The sequence below is a fragment of the Nuphar pumila genome, chromosome 2, assembly GCF_984573655.1.
Source record: "Nuphar pumila chromosome 2, dmNupPumi1.hap1.1, whole genome shotgun sequence".
Lineage (NCBI taxonomy): Eukaryota > Viridiplantae > Streptophyta > Magnoliopsida > Nymphaeales > Nymphaeaceae > Nuphar > Nuphar pumila.
In genome coordinates, this window is record NC_143250.1 from 28,388,190 (window position 1) to 28,412,200 (window position 24,011).

The following is a 24,011-nucleotide window of genomic DNA, read 5'->3' on the forward strand; positions in this document are numbered from 1 at the left end:
GAAAAAAATCAAGATTTTTCAAGCACCTACACTGGGAATCTTGAAAAAAAAAAACTAAAATGATGGGAAATCTTGTTGAAGAGGGCTTTCCAATGATATCAAGCATGCATAAATTGGCCCAATAATTATGAAGATATGAGCTTGGAAAGTTCGTACTATGCAACTGAGAAGGGATAGATTATGGATCCTTAGCGGATCCAAGATCCAAAGCACAAGAAAACGCTAACCTCGCAGATCCACGGCTGTCAAAAGCTGCTACCGAAATGAACAGATACTACCATGATCACCATTCTATGAATCCCTACTTTTGGAAAGTTTTTTTTTTTTAAAGATGAACCTAGGTTAGACTCAGAGAAACAAGGGTTCTGTTATTCAAAAATACAAGCCTTTCCACATCCGTTGAGCAGGGATTAGCTGATTCAATGGTACAACTTTTTGTTGTGTAGTTCTTGCGATCTGGCGTAACTTGGTTCAATCTCCTAAAAAAGAAAGGTTAATGGTATGATGCACTACTAACACTAAATAAAATAGAGAAACCAAGAAAATATGAAAATTAAAGATAAACACGTCTCAATAAATAAAATAAAATAATAAATAAATAAAGAGAAAAAACTTACCACCAATTTAGGTAGCCCTACTAAATAGTTCAGGCCCAATAGGGAGATGGATCTAGACTTAAAGGATGACTAAAGAACTCAACAGGGTATTGGGGCAGGGCTAGGATGCTTTATCACTCTCTATATCTCTTAGGTCATAAATACTAGATCAAAGGTTATAGATGTTAAAAAGAGAGAAAATGAACCATATTTATAGGTTTGTCGTGGATTTTGGACCTTAATTGAATTCAAACATCCATATCTGGCTATTGTATAGTGGCCTCATTCAGGTTGGTTGATTATTTAAGGTGGCAAGCTCTGATTAGCTGGTAGATTTCTTAAAGGATAAGAAATAAAAAAAATTTATAGGATAGGAGGATAGGTTTTGACTTAGGGAATGTCCAACCATGAAATCTCCTGTTTTTGAAAGGTAAGATGAGGTCTATCCTCATCTCCACGTGTTTCTGGGCTAAAAAAGGTAAGTTATGTTTGATGACAATTGGTTGACTGATGATGAAAATTCATTTTTTTAACTCATAGTTAGACAAATAGGCTTTGACAACACTCATAGGTTAACTTGTTTTGTTCATATCTTCCTAACCGTGCATCATTTTGTAGTGCAGTTTAGTACATTAGAAAACTAACATACTCTACTTTAAATCATCATTCTAGTGAAAACCAAATTCATTATATTTGGGAGTTAAAATCATACTCAAAATGGACTCTACGTGAAAATTGGTTTTTAGACAAGGTAAATGACTTGATTTTTGTTATGTTTGAAAGTTAGGTGTAACACTCCAAAATTTTAAACAAAAAATAAAACAAATTTTTTTTTTAAATGATACAGACTCTATCGATGGAAATGCTCTAATTGGACTAAGAACTAGAGGGCCCGCCTGAGCGCAATCACGAATGTATATTAGCCCACTAAAACTAAGTTTGTGAAAGACATAACAAAATATAAGAACCCTTTATTAAAAAAGACAAAAATACAGTGAAAACATTTATTCTGATTATGGTTAGAATTTTGGGCGAGTTACAAGTATAATAACTCAACATAGAACTAGATCCAATTCTCGTATTGGGCATGAGTCTAGGTCCAAAGTATAAATTTGTTTCAACTGTAAAATTTGAATATGAAATATAAAGAGATAAGATAATTTATGAATCAATTTAAAATATTTATCAATTAATGAATTATTTGTAAACAATTGTCAAAACAAATTAACAAGTCTTTCTATTCAAAACTAATCTTAGATCTAAATAGTTGGTTCTTGACACCACCTGCAGCATCCCGCTATCATGCCAAGCACTGCAACATCCTATCATAATGCATTTCATGCAACATGTTACAAAACATAAACATAAGTATATTCATGATTAAGCATTTGCATTATTAGGGCACATTTTCACACAAAATAAAAATTTTCAAGTTTAAGGCTTTTGTTTCTCTTTTTATCCTTCCTACGGTTTCACACAGTACCATCATCCAATCAAAAGAGACCACTCGAGTGTTTGTTATGCCGTGTATTTTAAATTTTTTTAGTGACTTGCTGAAATGGATCTACTGAGTGTGGTTCGTGACAGAGAAAAAACCCATAATGGTGGTAAACAAGATGCATCATACCACTTCTGGACCTACCACCTAGGATATATTGATAGTTTGACCCCCTAACTTCAAGAACTAAAGACCAATGAGACGTCATTGCTCTCAAAATATATAATGATCCAACAAAGTTTCTTGCTACCTACCCTTTTCAAGATAAGCCCGAGTTTGAATGAGTTAATGGTTATTTTTATTAAAGATAAGGCTCTATTGCATTTTATCACATGTGCCCTTAATCATTCAACACTTCATACCTCAATAACCCAAGTACCCCTCAAGGGTAACTTTTCACATTGTTTTTAATGACATGAGTATCATACTACTCATTCATGACAGTTATACAATTTTATTAGTTTATTTATGTTGATAACTTATTTAGTATGCGCTAGTGCCTTTAAATCAGTCGAGCATTCAGATGCCTTAGTGCCTTTAAACCAGTCAAGCATTTATTATATTATGTGCATATATATATTCTTTTTATAACTTGGTACACTTTTAGTACCCCACTGGTTCTTTTCAACCACTTGCTCTTACATGAGCAATCTCGTGTACATGCATGCTTTGCATGCCTTATAGCACATTATCATCACATGTCACACAACATATTTATGAACTTAAGGTACCACATTAGTTTTTTTTAATCACAAGCTCATTCATGAGCATCCATACGTGCATGCATATTTTTCATATTGTACATTAACACATCATGTTGTATATTATAACTTTATGATAAAAATTTATAATATAGTATTCAAAAGATATTCACAAGTGATGACACAATCACACTGCCTCAATAGATCCACATATTGTACCTTAGTATATCATGTATTCATCTAGTTCACTTCTAAAACCATTCCATATTAATATGGCTCACTTTGAAACCATGATATGCATTCAAACACACTTCTCCAATTCGATATTGTTGTCACAGAATTTACCTATCATTATAAATTATGTCATAAATCATCTAATAGGCTTTGAGATTTTCACATAAGATTCTCACATATATTACATGCATATAGGTAAAAACTCATACCTTAACTCATTAAAGGTTAAGAATTAAAAATTTTGTAAGCACAATTTATTTTCTATTCACAAAACAGTCTTGTCCAATTCTGTGTTCCCAATGAAAAATTAGTCATAAATTATACAAAACAAATTAAATACTGAGATTTTTTCAGTGAGTGACTTGATATGTCTGATTAAGTTCCCAAAAAACCCAAAGTTAAATTCGATTCCAACATAGAGCTAAAAATCACATAACATCTACTATTTTTGTTATTTGACAAAATATGTTCTAGAAAATTACAGATTTTGCAATAGCTTCCATGAATTTTCATTTTCAAACCATGAGGAATCAACCTCTAAGATTTTAACTTTATGGCTTTCTACACTTAAACTAACACACCTTAAAATCTCAACCTCAAATCCTAAGTATTCAGGAAAATGTGATTTTTATAAAGTTTTTCTATCTCCAAAGAATCTTTGTGAGGACATGTTTTCTGTCAACTTGCAAAAGTCATATATGTCTGGAACATCCTCACAACACAGAATATACACCATTCACAAGAATGATATATATAACGTAAGAGTTTGCCTAAGATCAAACCAATTTCTCTCTCAATCTTTCTTCAATAATCTGCAAATATGAGAGGTTCCATTTATCATTTGAATAGAGTTACACGATAGCTGGGATTTACTTTCCTTGACTGTAGGAATCAAATATACATTTGAGATATCTTTCATTGTAAGTTTGCAAGATCATCTTTATCTTTATTGGATTCGGTTGAGCTTATCTTAGCCTATTTGTGCTGGTTAAGTCTATCTGAACGTCCTTATGAGTTGGATCTATGCTGGCCTTATTTGGACCCAGATTGCTCTGATGCATATGATCTGCAGTATCCTTAACATATCTCGACTCAATAATTAGTTTGCATTCAGAATTCAAGGTTCACATTTGAAAGAACCTGGAGGGAATGTTCCACCTACTTTGATATTGCTGCACACAGAGACGTAATCCATTATGGTCAGATATACTCTTGGATGAGTATTCAACTCACGTGTTAGGAGATAGGTGACTGTAGCAAAGACCATTTGCAAATTCACATTCAATCTCATTCCCTTGAAATTTCCCATTTAGTTGACTATTATGTTATGTAGGGTTCAGAATTGAAAATTTATGTAAGATGACGACACAGCTCTATACAATCATTAAAACTCTACTAGTTGATTTCTTCTTGATCTCCATACCTCTCCTTTAAAGCGTGAAGGTCGATAGAGATTGCCAATGTGTGCCACAAGTTACAAATTCAACTTTCTTACGAAACTGTAAATACAGAATTGGAGAATAGCTGGTTCAATTAGTTCTAAAGAATATTTCACAAAATTCCTCCTACTAAGCTTATCAGAAACATTAAATGACAAGTACAATCAAATTCACATCAAAATTGCATCCATTGACAAAGGAATGCATATATATAATGCAGCATTAACCAAAAAAGAATTCAAATTCACATCAAAATTGCATCCATTGACAAAGGAATGCATATATATAATGCAGCATTAACCAAAAAAGAATTCGCCAATCCAGAGAACATCTTCCAGAAAAGGTAGGGAAGAAAGGGTAACAGGCTTAATGAACATTGACCAACTCAACATCAAACACCAACCAAGCATTCCCTGGTATTTTCCCTGCTCCACTGCTTCCATAACTGCATGATGTGAGATATCAGGTTAGAAATTAAGATGTACCAATCAACACAAAAAAAGGCAGTCAAAACCCACATACCCCATAGATGGAGGGATGGTTAGCCTCCTCTTGTCTCCAACTCGCATTCCTAAAAAACAAATGCACAGTTCATAAGCCAAAACGGGGAAAAGAAAAAAAAAAGTTTGAAGGCACTTTATTTGGCATTTAGTGCAATAGCTTGGTTAATATCAAAGTTCAGTTCTGTACCGTTTATTCCAACATCCCATCCTTTGATAACTTTACCCATACCTGTAAGTAACCAATCAAATAAATGACAAGAACATTTTCAAGTTCACATAAAAAAATCAAACTAAGAAATAGTGAACACTTCAAATTCCATTACCTAAGCGAAACTTGAAAGGCTTCTGACCAACACTGGAATAAAAAATTGAACCATCATTCTTCAGCTTACCAGTGTAGCGTACAGAAACCTGGCACCAAAAAACCAACTTTTGCATCTTACCATCATAGAAGGGTGAGTGCAACCTTAAGATCTAAATTAGTAACTGCACAAACTAAATGGATTGCTGGAATACAGGCAAAGATGCGAAGACTAGCTGCTATATGAACATAGCAAAGCCAGTATATAATGAGTTGAAGCTATCAAATAATTCTGTTCTCAAAGAACAACTTGGGCATGCGACATATGAAACTGACATTATTGAATGGTATGAAGACAAATAACAATGTAAACATAGATGAGATGGTATGCACTGAATTGAAAGAAGCCAGTTCTCCAAAACAGTTCTATAGCACATCTATCAAAAATAATAAAAGAATGAAACGAATCTTAAGGCCTAATTTGCTCAGTTTCTTGTTGGCCGAACTAGTCATTGACTCAGCTTTCCATAACATTGGCCTACCTTAGATCCAGGAGAAGCATGCTTTCCATCTGGCTTGCCCATAGATATCTCTTCAATAACCAAGCCATTTGGAAAGGCTCTCAACCCTTCTATAGTTTGCTCATCAGCATGGTTGCCCACCGAGGATAGATTCTCCAACTCTTTCCCTCCTGTATTTGCCAACTTTGATTTTTCTGGGCTTTTATCAGTTTCAAGATTTTTTTCCTTCTTTTCCTTTTTCTTTTTCTTAACCTCTTGGACTTCAGTAACATTATGATTTGCACTGTCAGAAAAGCTTCTGCACAAATAGTATAAATTAGTCAAAATCAACTTAGAGACTGACATATTATCTGATAAACTATTGCTCAAAAATTTCAGAATAGATGAAAATTGCAATAACCGTATTCAGACTATCATACAAGTTCTTTGCCGTTACTTTCAATCCAGCATTATCATGTTCAACATTCTCACTGGCAGGCCCTTTCTTCCTTTCAGGTTGAGCATCAGATGCTTTTCCAGATGCAGTTCTCAACATATCAGCTTCAAATTCAGGGAGCTCCTGCTTCTTCAATGCTTTCCTTTTTTTCTTCTTTGCCTTCCCACTATTTTCAAGGCCAGTAGTTTCAGATGGGTCCTCTTCCCTATCCACATAGCTTACATTAATTTAAATCAGCAAAACTCATATACTAAGCACTTACGACCAAAATATACGAAGTAAAAACAATGAAATAATGTTTCAACACTCACTTTTTATTGTCTACATCTTGACCAAGAGCACCATTCTTTCTTTTGGAGCCTATAACATGACTATTTTCACCTTCCTTATGCTTTCCTACATTTTTTTCCTCTTCTGGATGTTCATCAAGATTTGCTTTAGCTTCATCAACTTTGGAATGCTTTTTTCTACTTCCTGTACTTATAGGCAAACCATCTTCAACTTCGCTATCAGAGTCTTCCAAGACTAAACGCCTTCTTCCTGCATTTGCATTAGTCTGAAGGTTCAAGAGTTTAGGTCCATCAGTATCTTTTCTAGGCTGCTCATCATCAATTATGTTTTCTATTTTAACTGCATCACATGCAAAAAAACATCACTGACATTAAATCTTATTATAAGAAAAAATGCATGACATTCAAAAGATCTTGGGGACTATCCCTCCACTGGCACCTTGATGAGAAACATCAAACACCTCAGCATCATCATCATCAATAAAATCATCTTCATACTTATCTTCCGAGCCATAACGACTTGATTCTTCATCCGTTTCAGTCTCAATGTCGATATCCTCTCCATAAGAATCACTTCCAGACAGTGAAGGAACTAAGTGAAATAAAAAGGACTCCCCAAACAATTCTTGAACCTGACCCAAATTTTTACAGTTAGAGGATACGATTCGTCCTCATCACGAGCATGGTTGGGGCCAACATGGTAACCAGAAAGGTGTATGCTTCTTGAGCCCAGAACCGAGAATACCACATCTTCTTCCTCTTCGAACTCAAGATTTATTGGGCATGACTCCATCTTCTCAGGAAGTAGAGAGCACAAAAGGACAGGAGCATTATTTCCAACATTGCATTGGAGGACACTCTTCTTCGGTGATGAACCATTACCCAATGTAGCCTACACAAAATAACCAAATTACTCACATCAAACAAAGAATATAAGTATTTCTGAGGAATAATAATGCTATTTTGCCATATATGCATACTAATATTCTGTCATGAACTAATCCAGTGAAATATTATAAGAAATTAGCATGTCCATGAAGAAAATTTCTCTTAGAACTTGCAATCATTCTTTGCACTCATAAATTGTCAGAGACAAGGACACAACAAAACATAAATAAAATTAACTAAAAGAAAGATAAAAAAGTTGAAAAAAAATACATTAAACACAAATATTAACTTATATTATAAATATCCAACAACCCATGGGGATAGTTACCAAGTAAGTGGAACTGAATTTTTTTCCTTTTGTTTTTGTATTGCATGTTTATCGTTGCAACTTCAGTTGGTCTCAGGGGAGGAGTTCATCAGGTCAAAAGACCTCTATGATGCTTTTCAATAGATTTGGAGGATTGGGAGGAGGAGAGATGTGGCTGATCATGCTAAAATTGCCAGTCTAACGGCAGCAGAAAGACTGACTCAGGACATGGTCTCGGTGTCACCTTATTCTGATGATGAAGAATGCCATCTAACCATATCCAAGAATAATGGAGCAAGGAAATAAATTCAAGAAATACTCAGAACTTAAAATACAAAGAAAAAATGCATGTGGTTGCAGCCTATGGAAGAGCATATATAAATGGGAAGTGGGAACCCTAAAATGTCAAGTGAAGGTGCAATCACTAGAGAACAAGATGATGTATGAAAAAGTTGAGGGTATGAGTTTTGATTTTTGAGAGTACTACAGAGACAGAGGTTCTTCATGTTAAAGTGTGTCCACGTGTGTGTATATATATATATATATATATATTCTGTTTTATGTAAACTGAAATACCTGTCTTTTTCTTTTTTGTATTTTCATTTTATTTTTGTATTTTTTTTTTAATATAGCTGTTGGGCTGGTCCTACGACTAGTTGGATCAGCTCCTTTGAGTCCCCAAGTGCCTATTTAAAGGCACTTCTTCCTTGTATTTGAGTAATGCTTTCTTAAGCATTTTCCAAGTGAAAGACTATTTTTTTATGATTTGTGTTTACCCATAGTGGCTATTGTTGTGTTCTTTTGATTGTGCTTCACTTGATTGTATTGTCCCTTGATGGACTAAGTGCTTGTGCACTTTTTTGTTTGTTGTTTATCCTTATTGGATTATCCATTGTACTTTCACTCTTCTGATTACATGGTATTAGAGCCTAAGGCTCTTAGGATTGTTTAAAGCTTTTCCAAAGATCGTGGTTGCAATAGAAGGATCCTTCACAAGCTTTGTTTCTCTCAATCAAGATGGGCAAAGAAGAATATATGACAGTGATCGTGTTCAAGCTAAACAGCTCTAACTACTTAATGTGGGCCTCCGCCATTGAGCATCATATCAAAGGCAAAAAACTATAGGGGTATGTGAGTGGTACCATATGTGAACCACAACTCATACTCACCAAAAAGGATAGGGATCAAATTAAAGCTCTTAGTGATGAAGAAAAAAATAAAGCGATCAATGATTTCAACACTAAGGTAGAAGATTGGGAAGCCGAAAATCCCAAATTCTCTCTTGGTTCCTAAATAGCATGGAACTCAAGATTGCCACAAATATAGTTAAATTCAAAAGAGTGTGTGAGGCTTGGATCTTTCTTAAGAATATGTTCATGCAAAAAGATTGGGCATGACAATATTTTCTTCAAGAGAGAATTCACACCACTAAACAAGGAGATAAAAGTTTAAAATATTACTATGGTCCTTTCTCACCTCTTTGGGATGAGTTATCATTGCTTAAGCCTAAGTAGAAAGGGCCCTCTATTGAAATGAGGCAAAAGCAACTTGATAAAGAACATTTATTTACCTTTCTTTTCGGGTTAAGACCCGAGTTTGAACAAGTTAGGTCCAACATTTTGCATATGACCAATGTCACCTCTCTTGATGATGCTCTTAGAGAGGTGTACCAAGTCAAGACTCAACTTGACTTGTCTAAAGGAAGTGAGCAGGCTCCCGACGTGTCAAGACCCAGCAACAATATTAGAACATATAAACCACCTCAATTTTGAAAAAATAACAATGGAGGAGGAGGAAGAAAGAACATTTGCCACTTTTGACAAAAGCTAAGACACATCAAACTGGATTGCATTAAGCTCAAAAAGAAGGTGGCTACAGTTGAAGACACCTAAAAAGAGTGAAAATGCGAGTATAAAAGGAGAAGATCTTAAGGATTCTATTCAGCATCTAACGAAACCATTGCAACTATTCCTTAAGGCATCTTTCATCATTGCTTCTACTTCCGGTGTCACCGTATCTACCTCTTCCCCTCCAGGTACGCTCTTGTGGATTCTTGACTCTGGTGCCTCCTTTCACATGACTCCTTTAGAATCTCTTCTATCCGAATGCACAAAATCCTTTTATAATTCTTATATTTCTACTGTCGATGGAACCAATTTGAAAATAAAAAGTATTGGAACATTCACGAATATTTCAAAAGATTTTCAAGTTCCTAAAGTTAGAGTTGTTCCAAAACTCAATCTAAATTTTTTTTATTTCGCAAATCTTGGATTATGGGTATGAGGTTTCTTTCTCATCAAATAAATGTTGGGTGCACGATCGTCAATCAGGGAAGCTAATTAGAGAAAGCCATACGAGGGGAAATCTCTACTACATGGATTTTCTTCATTTACCTAAATATTATTTTTTTAATTTTGTTAAGGAAAAAGATATATCTTTATGGCATCAAAGATTAGGCCATCTAAATGTATCTAAATTGACCTTTTTTCCTTTTTTGAAAGACCCTTGCATGAAAGAGTTTATATGTAATGATTGTATTTTTAAAAAAATAAAGAAAATTCATTTTTGCTCTAGAACTTTTGTCTCTACCAAACCTTTTGAACTTGTGCATTCGGATGTACGGAGACTAGCTCCAGTCATGTCAAAAGGGAAGCTCTCTTATTATATTATATTCATTGATGATTATACTAGGTATAATTGGATATATTTTGTGAGGCAAAAATCTGATGTTTTTTCATGTTTCAAAGAATTTCACAAGATTATACAAAACCAATTTCAAACTAATATTGTCATTTTTCAGTCGGATTTCGGGGGTGAATATTTTTCTAATGATTTCAAAAATTATTTGAAAGAAAACGGGATTTCAGGTCAAAGATCCTGTCCAAATACTCCATAAAATGGATTACCTGAGAGAAAACATCATCATATCATTAAAACTATGCGAACTTTATGTATTGTAAAAAATGTTCCAAAAGGATTTTGGGCTGAAGGAGCCTTGACTGCAGTCTTATAAACTAGATGCCCTCATCCTCTCTTCAAAACATGTCTCCAATAGAAAAACTTTATCAAACCTCTCTTGATTTGAGTAGATTAAGAGTTTTTTGATGTAAATACTTTGTACTTATTGAAAAAAGAGATAAATTATCCCCCAAAGTCCTTGAACGTGTGTTTCTTGGTTATGCCAATAACCAAAAAGGTTATTAATGCTATGATATAAAAAATGACAAACTATATATTTCAATATAAATTTTCTCGAGAATGAAAATGGTTTTGATTTTGATAGGCCTAAAGATGATCTTGAGTACTCCTTTTTATTTGACTCGTTGCTTAAAAAGGCTTCCAATGAAATTATACATGATAAAAATCTTGATGATATGCATTTTGATGATTTTGGTGTTCACATGGAGGATACCTAGAATCTTGATATTCAAATATATTGTAGAAAAACGGGTGAAAACGCTCCATGTGCACTTGATAGATATACACAAATTCAAAATCTAGGTGAAGCTAGTGTTAGGAAACCTAGTAGAACTTCTAGACTTCCTAAAAGGTTCGTATCCTATGAAACCTTTTCTCCTAGATATAGAGTTTGCCTATGTCTATTCATTCTTTTTATGAACCTTCAACCTATAATAAAGCTAAAAATTCCCGATTGGATCGATGCCATGAATTAGAAGGCCTTGAGAAAGTCAAGACCTAGGAAATTCAACTATTACCCTTAGCAAAAAAGACTATAGGTTGTAGGTGGGTTTATAAAGTCAAAACAAAAAGGAATGGATCTTTGGAAAGATATAGGGCAAGACTAACGGTTAAAAGATATGCTCACGAGTATGGGATAGACTATGAGAAAACCTTTGCTCCCGTAGCTCGTATAACTAGTGTTAGAACTCTTGTTGCCTTAGCATCCATTAAAAAGTGACTTATCTATCAACTTAATGTCAAAAATGCATTTTTGAATGGTGACTTAAATGAGGAAGTGTACATGGATCCTCTTCTCAGTCTTGAGATCGAGAGAGGAAAGGTTCTTCGATTGAAAAAAACTTTGTATGGGCTTAAGCAAACCCCCAAGGCTTGGTATGATAGGTTTAGCAAAGTTATATTAAACTTGGATTACAAATCTTGCTATAGTGACAGTACTCTTTTTGTCAAAGATACAAGTACCAACATTATTATTCTTCTATTATATGTTGATGATACGATCATTACAAGAAGTGACAAAAAGAGAGTTGGTGAAATTAAAAATGTTCTTAAAAATCATTTTGATATGTTTGACCTTGGTTTTCTAAGATATTTTTTAGGTATTGAAGTGGCTTATTAACCTACAAGATATATCCTGTCTCAAATGAAGCTGGTTGCAGATATTGTTGCTTAATTTAGAATTTTTTATGACAAGAAGGTTGATACGCCGAAAGTTGTAAATGCAAAGCTAAAATTGGAGGATGGAACTCCTCTTGAAGATCTAACTCCATACCGGCAATTGATTGGATCCTTGACCTACTTATCCATCATAAGACCAAACATTGCTCATGTGGTACACTCAGTTAGTCAATTTCAATCAGTCCTTTAGGGGCTGACCTATCTTTTTCTTTTTTGCATTTTTATTTTATTTTGTATTTTTCTTTTTTGAATATGGCTGTTGGGCTGGTCCAACGACTAGTTGGATTAGCCAGCCCCTTTGAGTCCTGAAGTGCCTATTTAAAAGCACTTCTTCCTTGTATTTGAGTAATGCTTTCTTAAGCATTTTCTAAGTTAAAGACTATAATTTTTATGATTCGTGCTTGCCCATGGTGGCTATTGTTGTGTTCTTTTTTATTGTGTTTCACTTAATTGTACTGTCCCTTGGTGGACTAAGTGATTGTGCACTCTTTTGTTTGTTTTTATCCTTATTGGATTGCCCATTGTACTACCGCTCTTTTGATTACATTTTAACCTCATGAAATTAGTCTTGCCATATAGGCAGGAAATTATCCTACTAATAAACTGTTCTGAAAGAAAAAATTTATTTAAGAAAATATAGTAGATTATGAAGACAAGGGCCGCAAGACCATCCAAATTAGCATACTAGATCACATGATATGTATTAGGAAGAAGTTGAACAAAATCTTTATAGCAAGACGGAAACTAGAAAAGGAAAAAAAAAAAAAAACTGGCCATTGAGAACAAGATTTTGCAGCTTCCATTGGATAAGTGCTATTATTTCTTATTCTAGACAATTGATTTACCTTATTTTCTCACCTCTTTCTTATTTGGTGCGAAGTGTTCTAAACTTAGATCAAAACCTTTGGTTTCTGTTTTGCTATTGTCTTAAATAGGAGGTTTATGACTATTGCATATAAACTTTAACCTGGAAGGGATGCTTTTCTTCATTCTTGTCTAATGATATTATGATTCACCATGCCCATTTCTTGTTAATTGTGCACAAATCATGGACATATTTTTGTACCATGTGCAGGCCAAGATGAATATTTTTACATAAGCATAGTTGTCACGGGCCTATTTCCTTCAATAGGCCAGCACGACACGACGGTCCTTCCTCACCACCGCAAGCCTACTTTTCGCTCGCTTGCCAGTCGCGGAAGCTTGTAATAAGAGTGCAAGAGACTAAGAGAGAATAGAGGGAGAAGAATTGCAATCACAAGAAGCAATCACGTGGGTGAACAAAAGAAAGCTCAACGCATTTGATCCATTCACAATTTTGCTCGCAGGCTATTACAGTTCAAGTATACGGGTTGCCCCTTCAGGGTATTGATTCACCTGAATCGGGCAGTTTACATCAGACTCAACAAAAGCAAAACAGACTCTAGATGCAACTTTACAATGTAAGTCACAAGAGAACATGATTCGCCCTTCAAATCATGCGCCGTCCTCGGCGCCATCTGTTTCATGATAAGCCCTGACTTTAGTCGGGTAGCGGTTGTTCGTCCGAAAAGCTTGCTCCCACGTAAATTTCGATGTTTCCTTCCACTGCACTAGGTATTTATTCGCTTCGCCCAAGTAGTTGATCTTGTGATGAGGTGCTTCTCGGCTCGTTGTGCTGTTGGAGCCCTCTGTATGATAAGAGCGTGTTGTGGCACGCTGCGTTCTAGATCTCCATCGTCTGGATGAAACTGCTTGAGGTTGCACACGTGCAAAACCGGGTGCACCTTGAAGTCTGGGGGCAACTCCAGCTTGCCCACCTTCTTTATGATAGTGAAGGGTCCTTCATACTTTCTGAGCAGTCCGCGGTGCCGCACGCAGAAAATGCTTGTGCGACTTGGATATAACTTCACCAACACTTGGTCCCCAACTTGGAACCCAGCGGGCCGACGATGCTTGTCTGCTCACTTCTTCATTCTTTTTGTCGCCTTATGTAGGAATGTCTTCGCCAGCTCATTCTGCTTGTGTCAGTCGCGAACAAACTGATAGGCGAAGGATGGCCTTCCCTTTTCTTGCGCAGCAAGAGTGTGTGGGGTCAGTGGTTGTTGCCCCAAGCCTATTTCAAACAAGTTGTGGCCTGAAGACTCGTTCTTCTGCAGATTATAACAGAATTGTGCCGCGTCAAGGAGCTTTACCCAATTTTTCTTATTCTCACTAACAAAGTGCCTAAAGTATTGCTCGAGTATCCCATTGATGCGCTTTGTTTGCCCATCTATCTGCGGGTGAAAGTTTATTGAAAACAACAAATCAGAGCCAAGTAGCTGAAATACTTAATGCCAAAACTTGTCCGTGAAATGAGCATCGCGATTACTCACAATGCTCTTTGGTATGCCTCAGTGCTTCACCACATGTTTTACAAACAACTCTGCAGTCTTCCCTGCAGGGCACTCCTTCGAAACTGGGATGAAGGTGACATACTTTGAGAAACGATTCACCACAACCAAAATAGAACTGAGGTTCTCTACCTTTGGCAGACTAACAATGAAGTCCATGAAGATGTTATCCCAAGGACGTTCTGGAATTAGTAGAGGCTCAAGAAGACTGACAGCCTTCTGGTTTGTCCTCTTATCTTGCTGGTAGATGAGGCATGTTCACACATACCCCTCTGCATCGTTCCTCATCTGCAGCCAATAGTAGCCGCGCTCAAGAAGTGCTAAGGTCTGCTCCTGACCAGGATGGTCGGCCTATAGTGTATCATGGCACTCCTTAAGCAGTTCTTGGCGGAGACTTTCCCACCGCGGCACGAAGACGCGTCCTCCTTTTATCACGAGAAAGTTGTCTTGTAGCTAAAATTATCGAGTCTTTCTTGCATGCGCCAGAGAAACAAGGTGTTGTGCTATTGGATCCTGCTGCGTACCTTCACGGATGCGACTCAGCAATGCGCCCTCCAAATGCACTTCAGAAGGTTTCGCGCGTGCAACTGCCAGTTCAACCCTGCGGCTCAAGGCATCCGCCACAACATTGGTCTTTCCAACCTTGTACTCCAAGGCAAAGTTGAACTCAGCCAAAAACATTTGCCACCGAGCTTGCTTAAGCGTCAACTTCTTTTATGTCTGAAAATAGCTCGTGGCAACATTTTCCGTCTTAACGACGAACTGGGCACACAAAAGGTAGTGCTGCCATGTCCTGAGGCAATATACGATGGCGGTCATCTCACGTTGACTCTCATATGCAATCAGATGACCCTCCTGTATAATAACTCCGCTGATGGCAAAGTCTGATGCATCTGTGTGGACCTCAAAGGGTTTTGAGTGATCAGGCAGTCACAACACTGCCTCCCTAACTAAGGCTTTCTTTAAGTCATCGAAGGCATCTTGGCACGCTTTTGTCCATAGCCATACCCGATTCTTCTTTAACAAATCTGTGAAGGGTGCAACAATGAGGGAATAGCCTTCGATAAAACGTCGATAGTAGTTTGCCAAAACAAGAAATGACCGCAACTCTGGTACTTTACCTAACGAAACCCATTCCTGGATGGCCCTTGTCTTTTGCCCATCCATACGCAGCACACCATGCCCCACAACGTGGCCAAGGAAGTTGATCTCCTCCTGCCCGAAAAGACACTTTTCTTGTTTGACACAGAGGTCATTCTCCTTTAGCGCCTGAAACACTCTTCGCAAGTGCCCGACATGTTCCTCCATATTGTTGTTGTAGATCACGATGTCATCCAAGTAGACTACCACGAACTTGTCTAAGTACGAGTAGAAAATCTGATTCATTAGGGTCGTGAACGCGGTTGAGCATTCGTCAACCCGAATGGCATTACTAAGAATTTGTAAGCACCATAACGGGTGACGCAAGTTGTCTTCGGCTCATCGCCATCTGCAATTCTCACCTGCCAGTAACCCGATCTCAAGTCTAGCTTTGAAAAGACTCGGGCACTGCCCAACTGATCGAACAAGTCTGCTATTAGTGACAACGGGTACTTGTTCTTCTCCGTGACCTTGTTCAAAGCACGGTAATCCACACATAACTGTTTGGAGCCGTCATGTTTCATCTGAAATAAGACCGGGGCGCCAAATGGGGTTTTCGATGGACGAACGATGTCTGCATCCAACATCTCGTCCAGCTGCCTGGGCAGCTCTTTCAACTCAGCTGGCCCCATGCGGTATGAAACCATTGTGAGAGGCTTCGCTCCTAGGGTCAACTCAATCTTATGATCGACCTTATGTCGTGGTGGAAGACGCTTTGACAATTCTGGAGGCATCACCCCCTGAAACTTCTCCAATAGTGGGGCTAGGGTCAGCGGCACTGTTGCTTGCACCTTCCCTTCTTCTGCATGCACGGCAACTAAGAATGTCTGCTCCCTATGCTTGACATCCTTCTTCAGTTGCATTGTCGATAACACTGAAGACTTGCCTTTCTGCGTAAAGCACTGCACTGTGTGGGACAGGTCTAGCCTCATAATCGTCAACGTGTTAAACTTTGGCAGCATCATAACATTCTAGCTCCGCAGAAACTCCATACCCAAAATCATATTAAAATCGTCTAAGAGCACCACAGAGAAGTTGGCTTTGTTGGCCCAACTCTCCACTTCGATAGCCACATCTCTTGTTTCACCAAGGATGGGCTTGGCCTCAGAGTTCACTGTTTTGATGATCCTCTGCTTTGGCCCTGGCTTCAAGCCCAACCGCTCCGCCTCTTCCCGCGAGACGAAGTTGTGTGTGGCCCCGGAGTCTACCATTGCTGAAGTAGACTTTCCATTCGTAATGACTTCGAGATACATCAATTCTTTGTTAACCTACATGTTCTCAACTGTGCAACTTCTCGTTGCGTTGATCGATCGCATAGCCTCCATCTTTGGTTGCATGGTCTTAATATCACTGCATTCTTCCTGCGCAACATTGACATGCCCATCGTCCTTCACGAGGCGCTTTGAGCACTGTCTGGCGATATGCCTATCGCCACAGAGCCAGCATGTCACAACCGCACCCTCGTTGTTGTTGTTATACTTTGTATAGTTTTGTTTCTTGTCGGATTGATGGCGTGTTGATGCCTCACCTTTGTTGTCGCGTCACTCATCCTTCTTGCCTCCGTGGTCAGGCTTCTTCCCGACTTTGGTTGATGGGGTGAAGGGCTTGCGTTGAGTGTCAACTAAACGCTCGGTCGTCACATATACATCTTCCAAATTACTAGAGTTGCTCCTTTCCACTTCGGACTGTGCCCATGGCTGAAGTTCCACAATAAATCAGTTGAGCTTGTCCTTGTCTGGCATGTTAGGCACCTCAAGCATAAGCTTCTAGAACGTTCTGACATAGTCTTGCAACGAACCAATATGTTTAAGATCCGCCACCAATTTGTCAGTTTATCTCTGCGCATTCCTCGACATGAAGTAGTTGCGCAACTCCATTTTGAAGTCGTTAAAGGTGTCTATCACACATTTACCCCTCTCCATATCACTGTGCTTCCGCTTCTACCAAGCGATATCATCTCCATCGAGTAGAGTTGTTGCAGTCTTGATCCTAAGATCTTTAATGATCATATTCTGAATATTCAAGTAGTCTTCTACTTGGAACAAAAAATTCTCAATGGCCTTGTTGTCGCAAGAACCATTGAACTTTGTGGGTCTTGGCACATCAATCATTGATGGTCTCTCACCATTTCCGCCATTTAGGGTCACTGTCCGCTGCAATGTGTGATTCTTCAACTGAAGCTTCTCTACTTCAGTCTATAAGTCGGCCACTATAGTCGTCAATGAAGTGACATGTTCCATCAGCAAGATCACCTGCTCTTGTAGGCTCGCCACCACATCATTCAGTCCACTGAACGATTCAACTGCGCGTGAAATCGCTTCTTCGTGCGAAGTCACATCTTCCACCAGCCTATTGACAGTTGCAGTCATCTCCTCTTGGCCCTGAGGTGAACCCATCTCCTCAACTACCATGCCTTTGGTGTTACGCAAGTTTTGATAGGGCGCCACGATGTCTTGCTCACAAATCGTAACATGTTGACGCGTTTGTCGACACTGACTCCAGAGTCTCTTCCCTAACACGAGAACGAGCTTTGGTACCACTTGTCACGGGCGTATTTCTTTCAATAAGCCAGCGCGGTGCGACGGTCCTTCCTCACCACCGCAAGCCTACTTGTCGCTCGCTTGCCAGTAGCGAAAGCTTGTAATCAGAGTGCAAGAGAGCAAGAGAGAATAGAGGGAGAATAATTGCAATCACAACGGGGGTGATCAAAAGAAAGCTCAACGCATTTTATTCATTCACAATTTTGCCCGCAGGCTATTACAGTTCAAGTATACGGGCTGCCCCTTCGGGGTATTGATTCACCTGAACCGGGCAGCTTACATCAGACTCAACAAAAGCAAAACAAACTCTAGACGCAACTTTACAATATAAGTCACAAAGGAACAATAGCAATGTTGACCAAAAAAACTTGTGGATCTTTCAATCTTTGTTCATGCTTTTGTAATTTTTGTCATTTGTATAGGTTATAGTTACACCATTATTGTCAAAAATCGGTATCACCCCTGAATTGATTTTTAAAATGATTCAGGAAATCAACGTATTCCAATTCTGAATTGAATCAAACTGAATCAGCCAATTTTTAACCAGCAGATGACACATCACAAGATATTAAAATATTAAAAAATAAACTATTTTTAAAAAATAAGCTGAATAAGCTTGGTTTCGAACCAATTTCTGGCTGATACGATATGAATTGGCCAATTCGCAATGATAGTTATGATACTACAACATTGGGTTATACTATCAAAACCAAGGGGTATCAAGTTCAAGTTCAAACCCCACATTGTTTGACCTTGAAAAGTGAACGTAACTGTTTTGGCCTCAAAACATAATCATTTATTTTTTTCAAGATGTCATTGCTTTCAAAAGTGTTCTTGTAATTTCAATAAGTTGAATGCAGTCAATGTCAATATAACTAGTTTAATGCAGTCATAGATATCAACGATATTTTCAAAATATCGTGATATTATCACTGTATTTTCAGCAAACAATATTATAGGTAAAATACCATGATATTTTGAAAATATTGGCAATTTGATAATATCATGACATTATCAATTATTGTTATTGCTTTTATTTATTTTCAACATCTTAAATGTCTTTTTCTTCTCTATTTTGCATTTTCACTTTATTATATATGTATTTTATTATGTAAGCATGATATTTCCTTATTTTCGTTATTTTTTTAAGCCCTGAGATTTTTCTGAGATTTATTACTAAATCTATAATATCGTGAGAAATAGCCTCGTCGAGACATAGCTGATACCGATTTTTGTGACTATGGTTTAATGTTAGATAACCCCCACGTCCCAACACACACACACACACACACACACACATATATATATATATATATATATATGATAACTATTGTGTGAATTGGGCATTTCCAAAAAAAAATTGCAAATCCAACCATGTAGATGTGTTTGGCATGGTGAATTTGCCAGGAATTGACTATTGGATCGCTATTTTCGATGAAAAAATATGATTTTTGGGTGCTTGAATATTTATGAAGATTATGAGCCATTGATTTTAAAGCATTAAAAAATCTCATTTATGCATCATAATAAGATGATTCAAGAGCTAGTCCTTATAAAACCAAACATGTAGAACACATCTGCACATTTAGATTTAAGAAAAAAGAACAAGAATCCATGAAAATCACAGTTCACATGGTAGTTCTCATATTCTAGTGATATATATATATATAGAGAGAGAAAAATCGGATGGTGTGCCCTCGTGTGCCCCAAGGTCAAGCACACCTCTTCATGCAATCTAACCCTACGGATGCATTTAGCATAGTTTGGTTGGTAGGAACCACATCTTGGATTGTATTCTTTGGAAATAGGATCATGATTTTCAAAGTGGTGAAATTTTGGTGCATTGTGAGCCGTTGATTTTTTCTGCCTTCAAAAATCCTTCTTATACATTGCAATGATGTGATCCAAAACAAGTTTTTTATTAAACAAACCATGTAGATTGCAGAGTTACCAGAAGTGTCATAGGACATGGGGAAGTGCGTTTTCTTGAAGCGCATTTCAGAAGCGTGAAACGTGGCACTTTCGAAACGTGCTGGGAAGGGCCAAAAAAATTTGAGAAAAGCACGTTTTCCCATTTAGGGGAAGCAAGCTTCTGCTTCCCCTTCTTTTTTCTTTTTTCTTTTTCCTTTTTTCTTTTTTCTTTTTTTTTATTTGTTTTTTCTTTTTTGTTTCTCTTTCTTTTTTCCCTTTTTCGCTTCCCTTCGCTTCCACCTCGCTTCTAATTAGGTCGCTTTCGATTTGCTTCCTAAGTCGCGTCCGGTTCACTTCTCTTCTCGCTTTCGAGATGATTCTTGGTTTGCTTCTAAGTTGTCTCGCGTTTTTCGCTTCCTAAAATTTTGAAAGTGCCTCGCTTCCCGAATCGCTTCCCGAATCCCGCTTTCCTGACTAACAACTCTGGTAGATCATATATGTAGGATTTTTTAAACCATTTGATTCGATTAACCAATTTAGGGTTGGGGCACATGAGGGAACATCAAAACATGGGGGCACACCATCCTCTCTCTCTCTCTCTCTCTCTCTCTCTCTCTCTATATATATATATATATATATATATATATATATATATATATATATAGAGAGAGAGAGAGAGAGACTTGGATCATGCATTTTGGAAGGAAAAAAATGGTATTTAGAGCCTCAAAAATTTATAAAAATTATAAGTCATTGATTTTTGAAACCTTATAAAAACATATCCATGCATCGGAATCAAATGCTCCAAGAAGTGATTCCAAATGAGTTTTGGAAAGATTGTTTCTATTTTTTTCTAAAATCTGACCATACAGATGTGATCTACATGCTTGATTTTGTGGGAATCGACTTTTGGATTATCTGATTCCAACACCAAGTTAGGTTTTTATAATATTCAAAAATCAACAGTCTACAATTTTAAAAAATATTCTGCTTAAAAAAATTTTTTTCTCAAAAAAACATGACCCAAGTGTGATTTTCTAGCAAATCAATCATGCAGAACACATGGATAGGGTTAGATTTTTGAAAAACAACCTCAAAACTTTACAATACAAAGTATTGTGGACTGTTGATTATTAGCGCTCTCAAAAACACATCTAAACATCGAAAATCCATAATCCAAAACATGTCACTCACTAAATGAATAATAAAAATCCAATATGTAAAGTTCAATCGATGAAAAACTTGATAGTTAGAGAAGGAACACCATCGATTATCATCAATTGTAGATTTTCGACCTTCCTTTGATTGGATGGTCATATATATAATATATAGAAAAATAAAAACCTCCCCAATGGATGTTTTATTGGATTTTTGGTGTTTTTTTCAAAATTCTGGTCGTACTGATGTGATCTATATGCTTGTTTTTATAGGAATCAGTTCTTGGAGCATTTGATTCCGATGCATGGATAGGTTTTTATAAGTTTCGAAATCAACAGCATACAATTTTCATACATTTTTTAGGCTTCAAATACCATTTTTTTCTATCCAAAATTCATGATCCAAGTGTCAATTTATAGTAAATCAATCATTCTGAAGACAACTGTATGGTCAGAATTTTGAAAAAGAAACACCAAAAAATTTCCATCGAGGAGGTTTAGGAGGGTTTCAATTGGGGAGGTTTTTATTTCCCTATATATATATATATATATATATATATATATATATATATATATATACATATCGAGAGAGAGAGAGAGAGAGAGAGAGAGATTCTTGTATTTCATGCATTCCTAATATCAAATGAGGTTTCAAATTGCCTCGGATGCTATCTGTTTTTTGTGTCTACGGGCGTTTTTATATCTATTCAGTTTGTTGGAATCACTGTCATGGCACCGCATCCATAAGTTGTCATAAACAATGACACAAAAATAATAAAGGGAAAACCCAAAAGAAACTAAAGCACCCATAAACAAAAGGACCAAAAAAACAGTACAATCAAGAGCACACATAAGTGAAAAATCCTCTCACAAAGTAGAATCCCAGAAACGCAAAACGAAGAAAAAGAATCCTTCATTTGTATTGATGGTCAACATGAGGACTGAGTAAGCATACCTGAGAGATGTGAAGCCTCCCATTTTGGTTTACAGATTGAAGAGTGAAGGGGCAGCCTGATTTGATCTCCACCCCTTCCAGCATTTGAACCGATGAGACCCATTTCACCATATTCATGAATCAACACAGACAAGTCAGACTCCAGAGAAAAACAGAACGAGAAGAAAAAATCTATTCTGAAATGAGAATACAAGAAAAAAGTAATTCACGGGAAAATCTTACCCCAGAAAGCCATTTTCTTTGGAGAGAGAAAAACAGTCAATGGGCAGGTGATATCCCTTATGTTTTCCCTCCCTTAAACCCTACAAAAACCCTTTCTCCTCCCTCCCATTATGCACATTTCACGGGTCAGACACCTGGCACAAATGGGTAGGTCAACTACCCGCCGGTTGGCAGTAGGGGTGGCAATCGGGTCGGCGGTCGGGTTGTCGGTTTGGCGGGTCAGAATACCTCAACAGGAACACGACCCATTTATTAAACGGGTAACCCCGCATGACACGGTTAACCTGTTTAATAAACAAGTTGGGTCAACATGACACGATTACACAACACGGCAGCCCATTTATTAAACGGGTTGGCGGGTCGGAGTTAGGGTTAGATAAGTTTATATATATATATATATATATATATATATATATATATATATATATATATATATATATATATATATATAAACGGGTTGACCCGCCCACCTAACTCGTTTATTAAACGGGTCAAACGGGTTAGCGGGTCGGAGTTAGGGTTAGATAAGTTAATATATATATATAAGTTAATATATATATATATAAACGGGTCGGCGGGTTGATGGGTTCGTGCAAACGGGTTGACGTGCCCACCTAAACCGTTTATTAAACGGGTTGGCGGGTTGGCATACCCCTAACACGAACACAACCCGTTTAATAAACGGGTTAGGCGGGTCGACCCGTTTACGACACAAACCCGTTTAAGCCAAACCCTAACCCGGCTAAGAAGTGGGTTGGCGGGTCAAGTCAGATTTTGCCACCCCTAGTTGGCAAAATGTAAATGAGGGTCGGATGCAGCATATACCAAATCCGACTAATCCTATTGTCATTTACCCTTTGTATGGAACCCGTGTTAAAGGGAGTTACAAGAAGTCGGGTTGAGTAGAACTACTAGAATTCAAGGAAAAATGAATTTTTGAGGAGTTGTGGATGCCCTCTTTTAGTTGGAAGCCATAAACAACTCCTTCAAAGATTCAGGTTTATAGCCACTTCTGATTTCTCACCTAACCTAGCATGGTATTTGGACTGGGCCAGGGCTTATAAATTAGGTGCTTATATATAAGATCTATTAAGGTAGAATCCTATTGTTTATTGAGGTAAAATAAGTGAATATAAGATTTACAGAGGTAAATGGGATAAAAAATTGAATCATAGAATATTTAGGAACCCATCGGAATCCTTTTGATTCAAGGAGTTAAAAGTAGGCTCTCTTCAACTCTCTCTTAAACAGCAGCCAAATGCATGAGATGAGTGACACATGATAACCGTCTTCGATTCCTAAACAGAGCCTAATCGAATTTGGTTTGGGAGTCGGAGCCAGATGCAAAAGAATTCAAACCAAACCTGTATCCAAATTGAGAATAAAATCCAAACCCGACTGTTTGAATTTGGATAAATGGGAACTTAAGCTTTTTGTTGTTAAATTTTAAAGCATTGCACGATCACTTATATTTAGGAACGCAAAGTTTTTTTAAGAAAGTTTATTACTGGTAAAAAACTAAAAAGTACAGGAAAAAAAGGTTGCTTCAGTACGTCATTGCTGGCCCACACGTTTACTAACATGGTGTTTTTTCGAAAACAGAGGTTTAACGTTGGAATATTA

General features: G+C 37.2%; 1 protein-coding gene across 2 annotated transcripts; it reads right to left on the reverse strand.

Moving 5' to 3' along the window:
- Window positions 1–4,736: 4,736 nt before the first annotated feature.
- On the reverse strand, window positions 4,737–22,458 carry LOC149845106 (peptidyl-prolyl cis-trans isomerase FKBP53-like). Of its 2 annotated transcripts, none has more exons than XM_089997465.1 (11): window positions 22,389–22,458; window positions 22,167–22,240; window positions 7,182–7,411; window positions 6,959–7,092; window positions 6,541–6,859; window positions 6,213–6,446; window positions 5,815–6,088; window positions 5,295–5,382; window positions 5,159–5,200; window positions 4,991–5,039; window positions 4,737–4,913 (listed from the first exon to the last, which is right to left on the reverse strand). In XM_089997465.1, the coding sequence occupies exons 1-11, from the start codon at window positions 22,399–22,401 to the stop codon at window positions 4,835–4,837; spliced, it is 1,536 nt and encodes a 511-aa protein (XP_089853591.1). In that variant the 5' UTR covers window positions 22,402–22,458; the 3' UTR covers window positions 4,737–4,834. The 2 variants fall into 2 exon arrangements, with proteins under 2 accessions (XP_089853591.1, XP_089853590.1); XM_089997464.1 differs by having other exon boundaries at window positions 5,815–6,091; window positions 22,389–22,457.
- Between the last annotated feature and the right edge of the window lie 1,553 nt (window positions 22,459–24,011).

Bases quoted from the DNA above. Each gene is read 5' to 3' on its own strand.
- LOC149845106 (XM_089997464.1), bottom strand. The intron at 6,447-6,540 runs GTGAGTGTTGAA...AATTAATGTAAG, and splicing joins CAAGATGTAGACAATAAAAA to CTATGTGGATAGGGAAGAGG. The intron at 5,040-5,158 runs GTACAGAACTGA...TTTGTTTTTTAG, and splicing joins ATGGGATGTTGGAATAAACG to GAATGCGAGTTGGAGACAAG.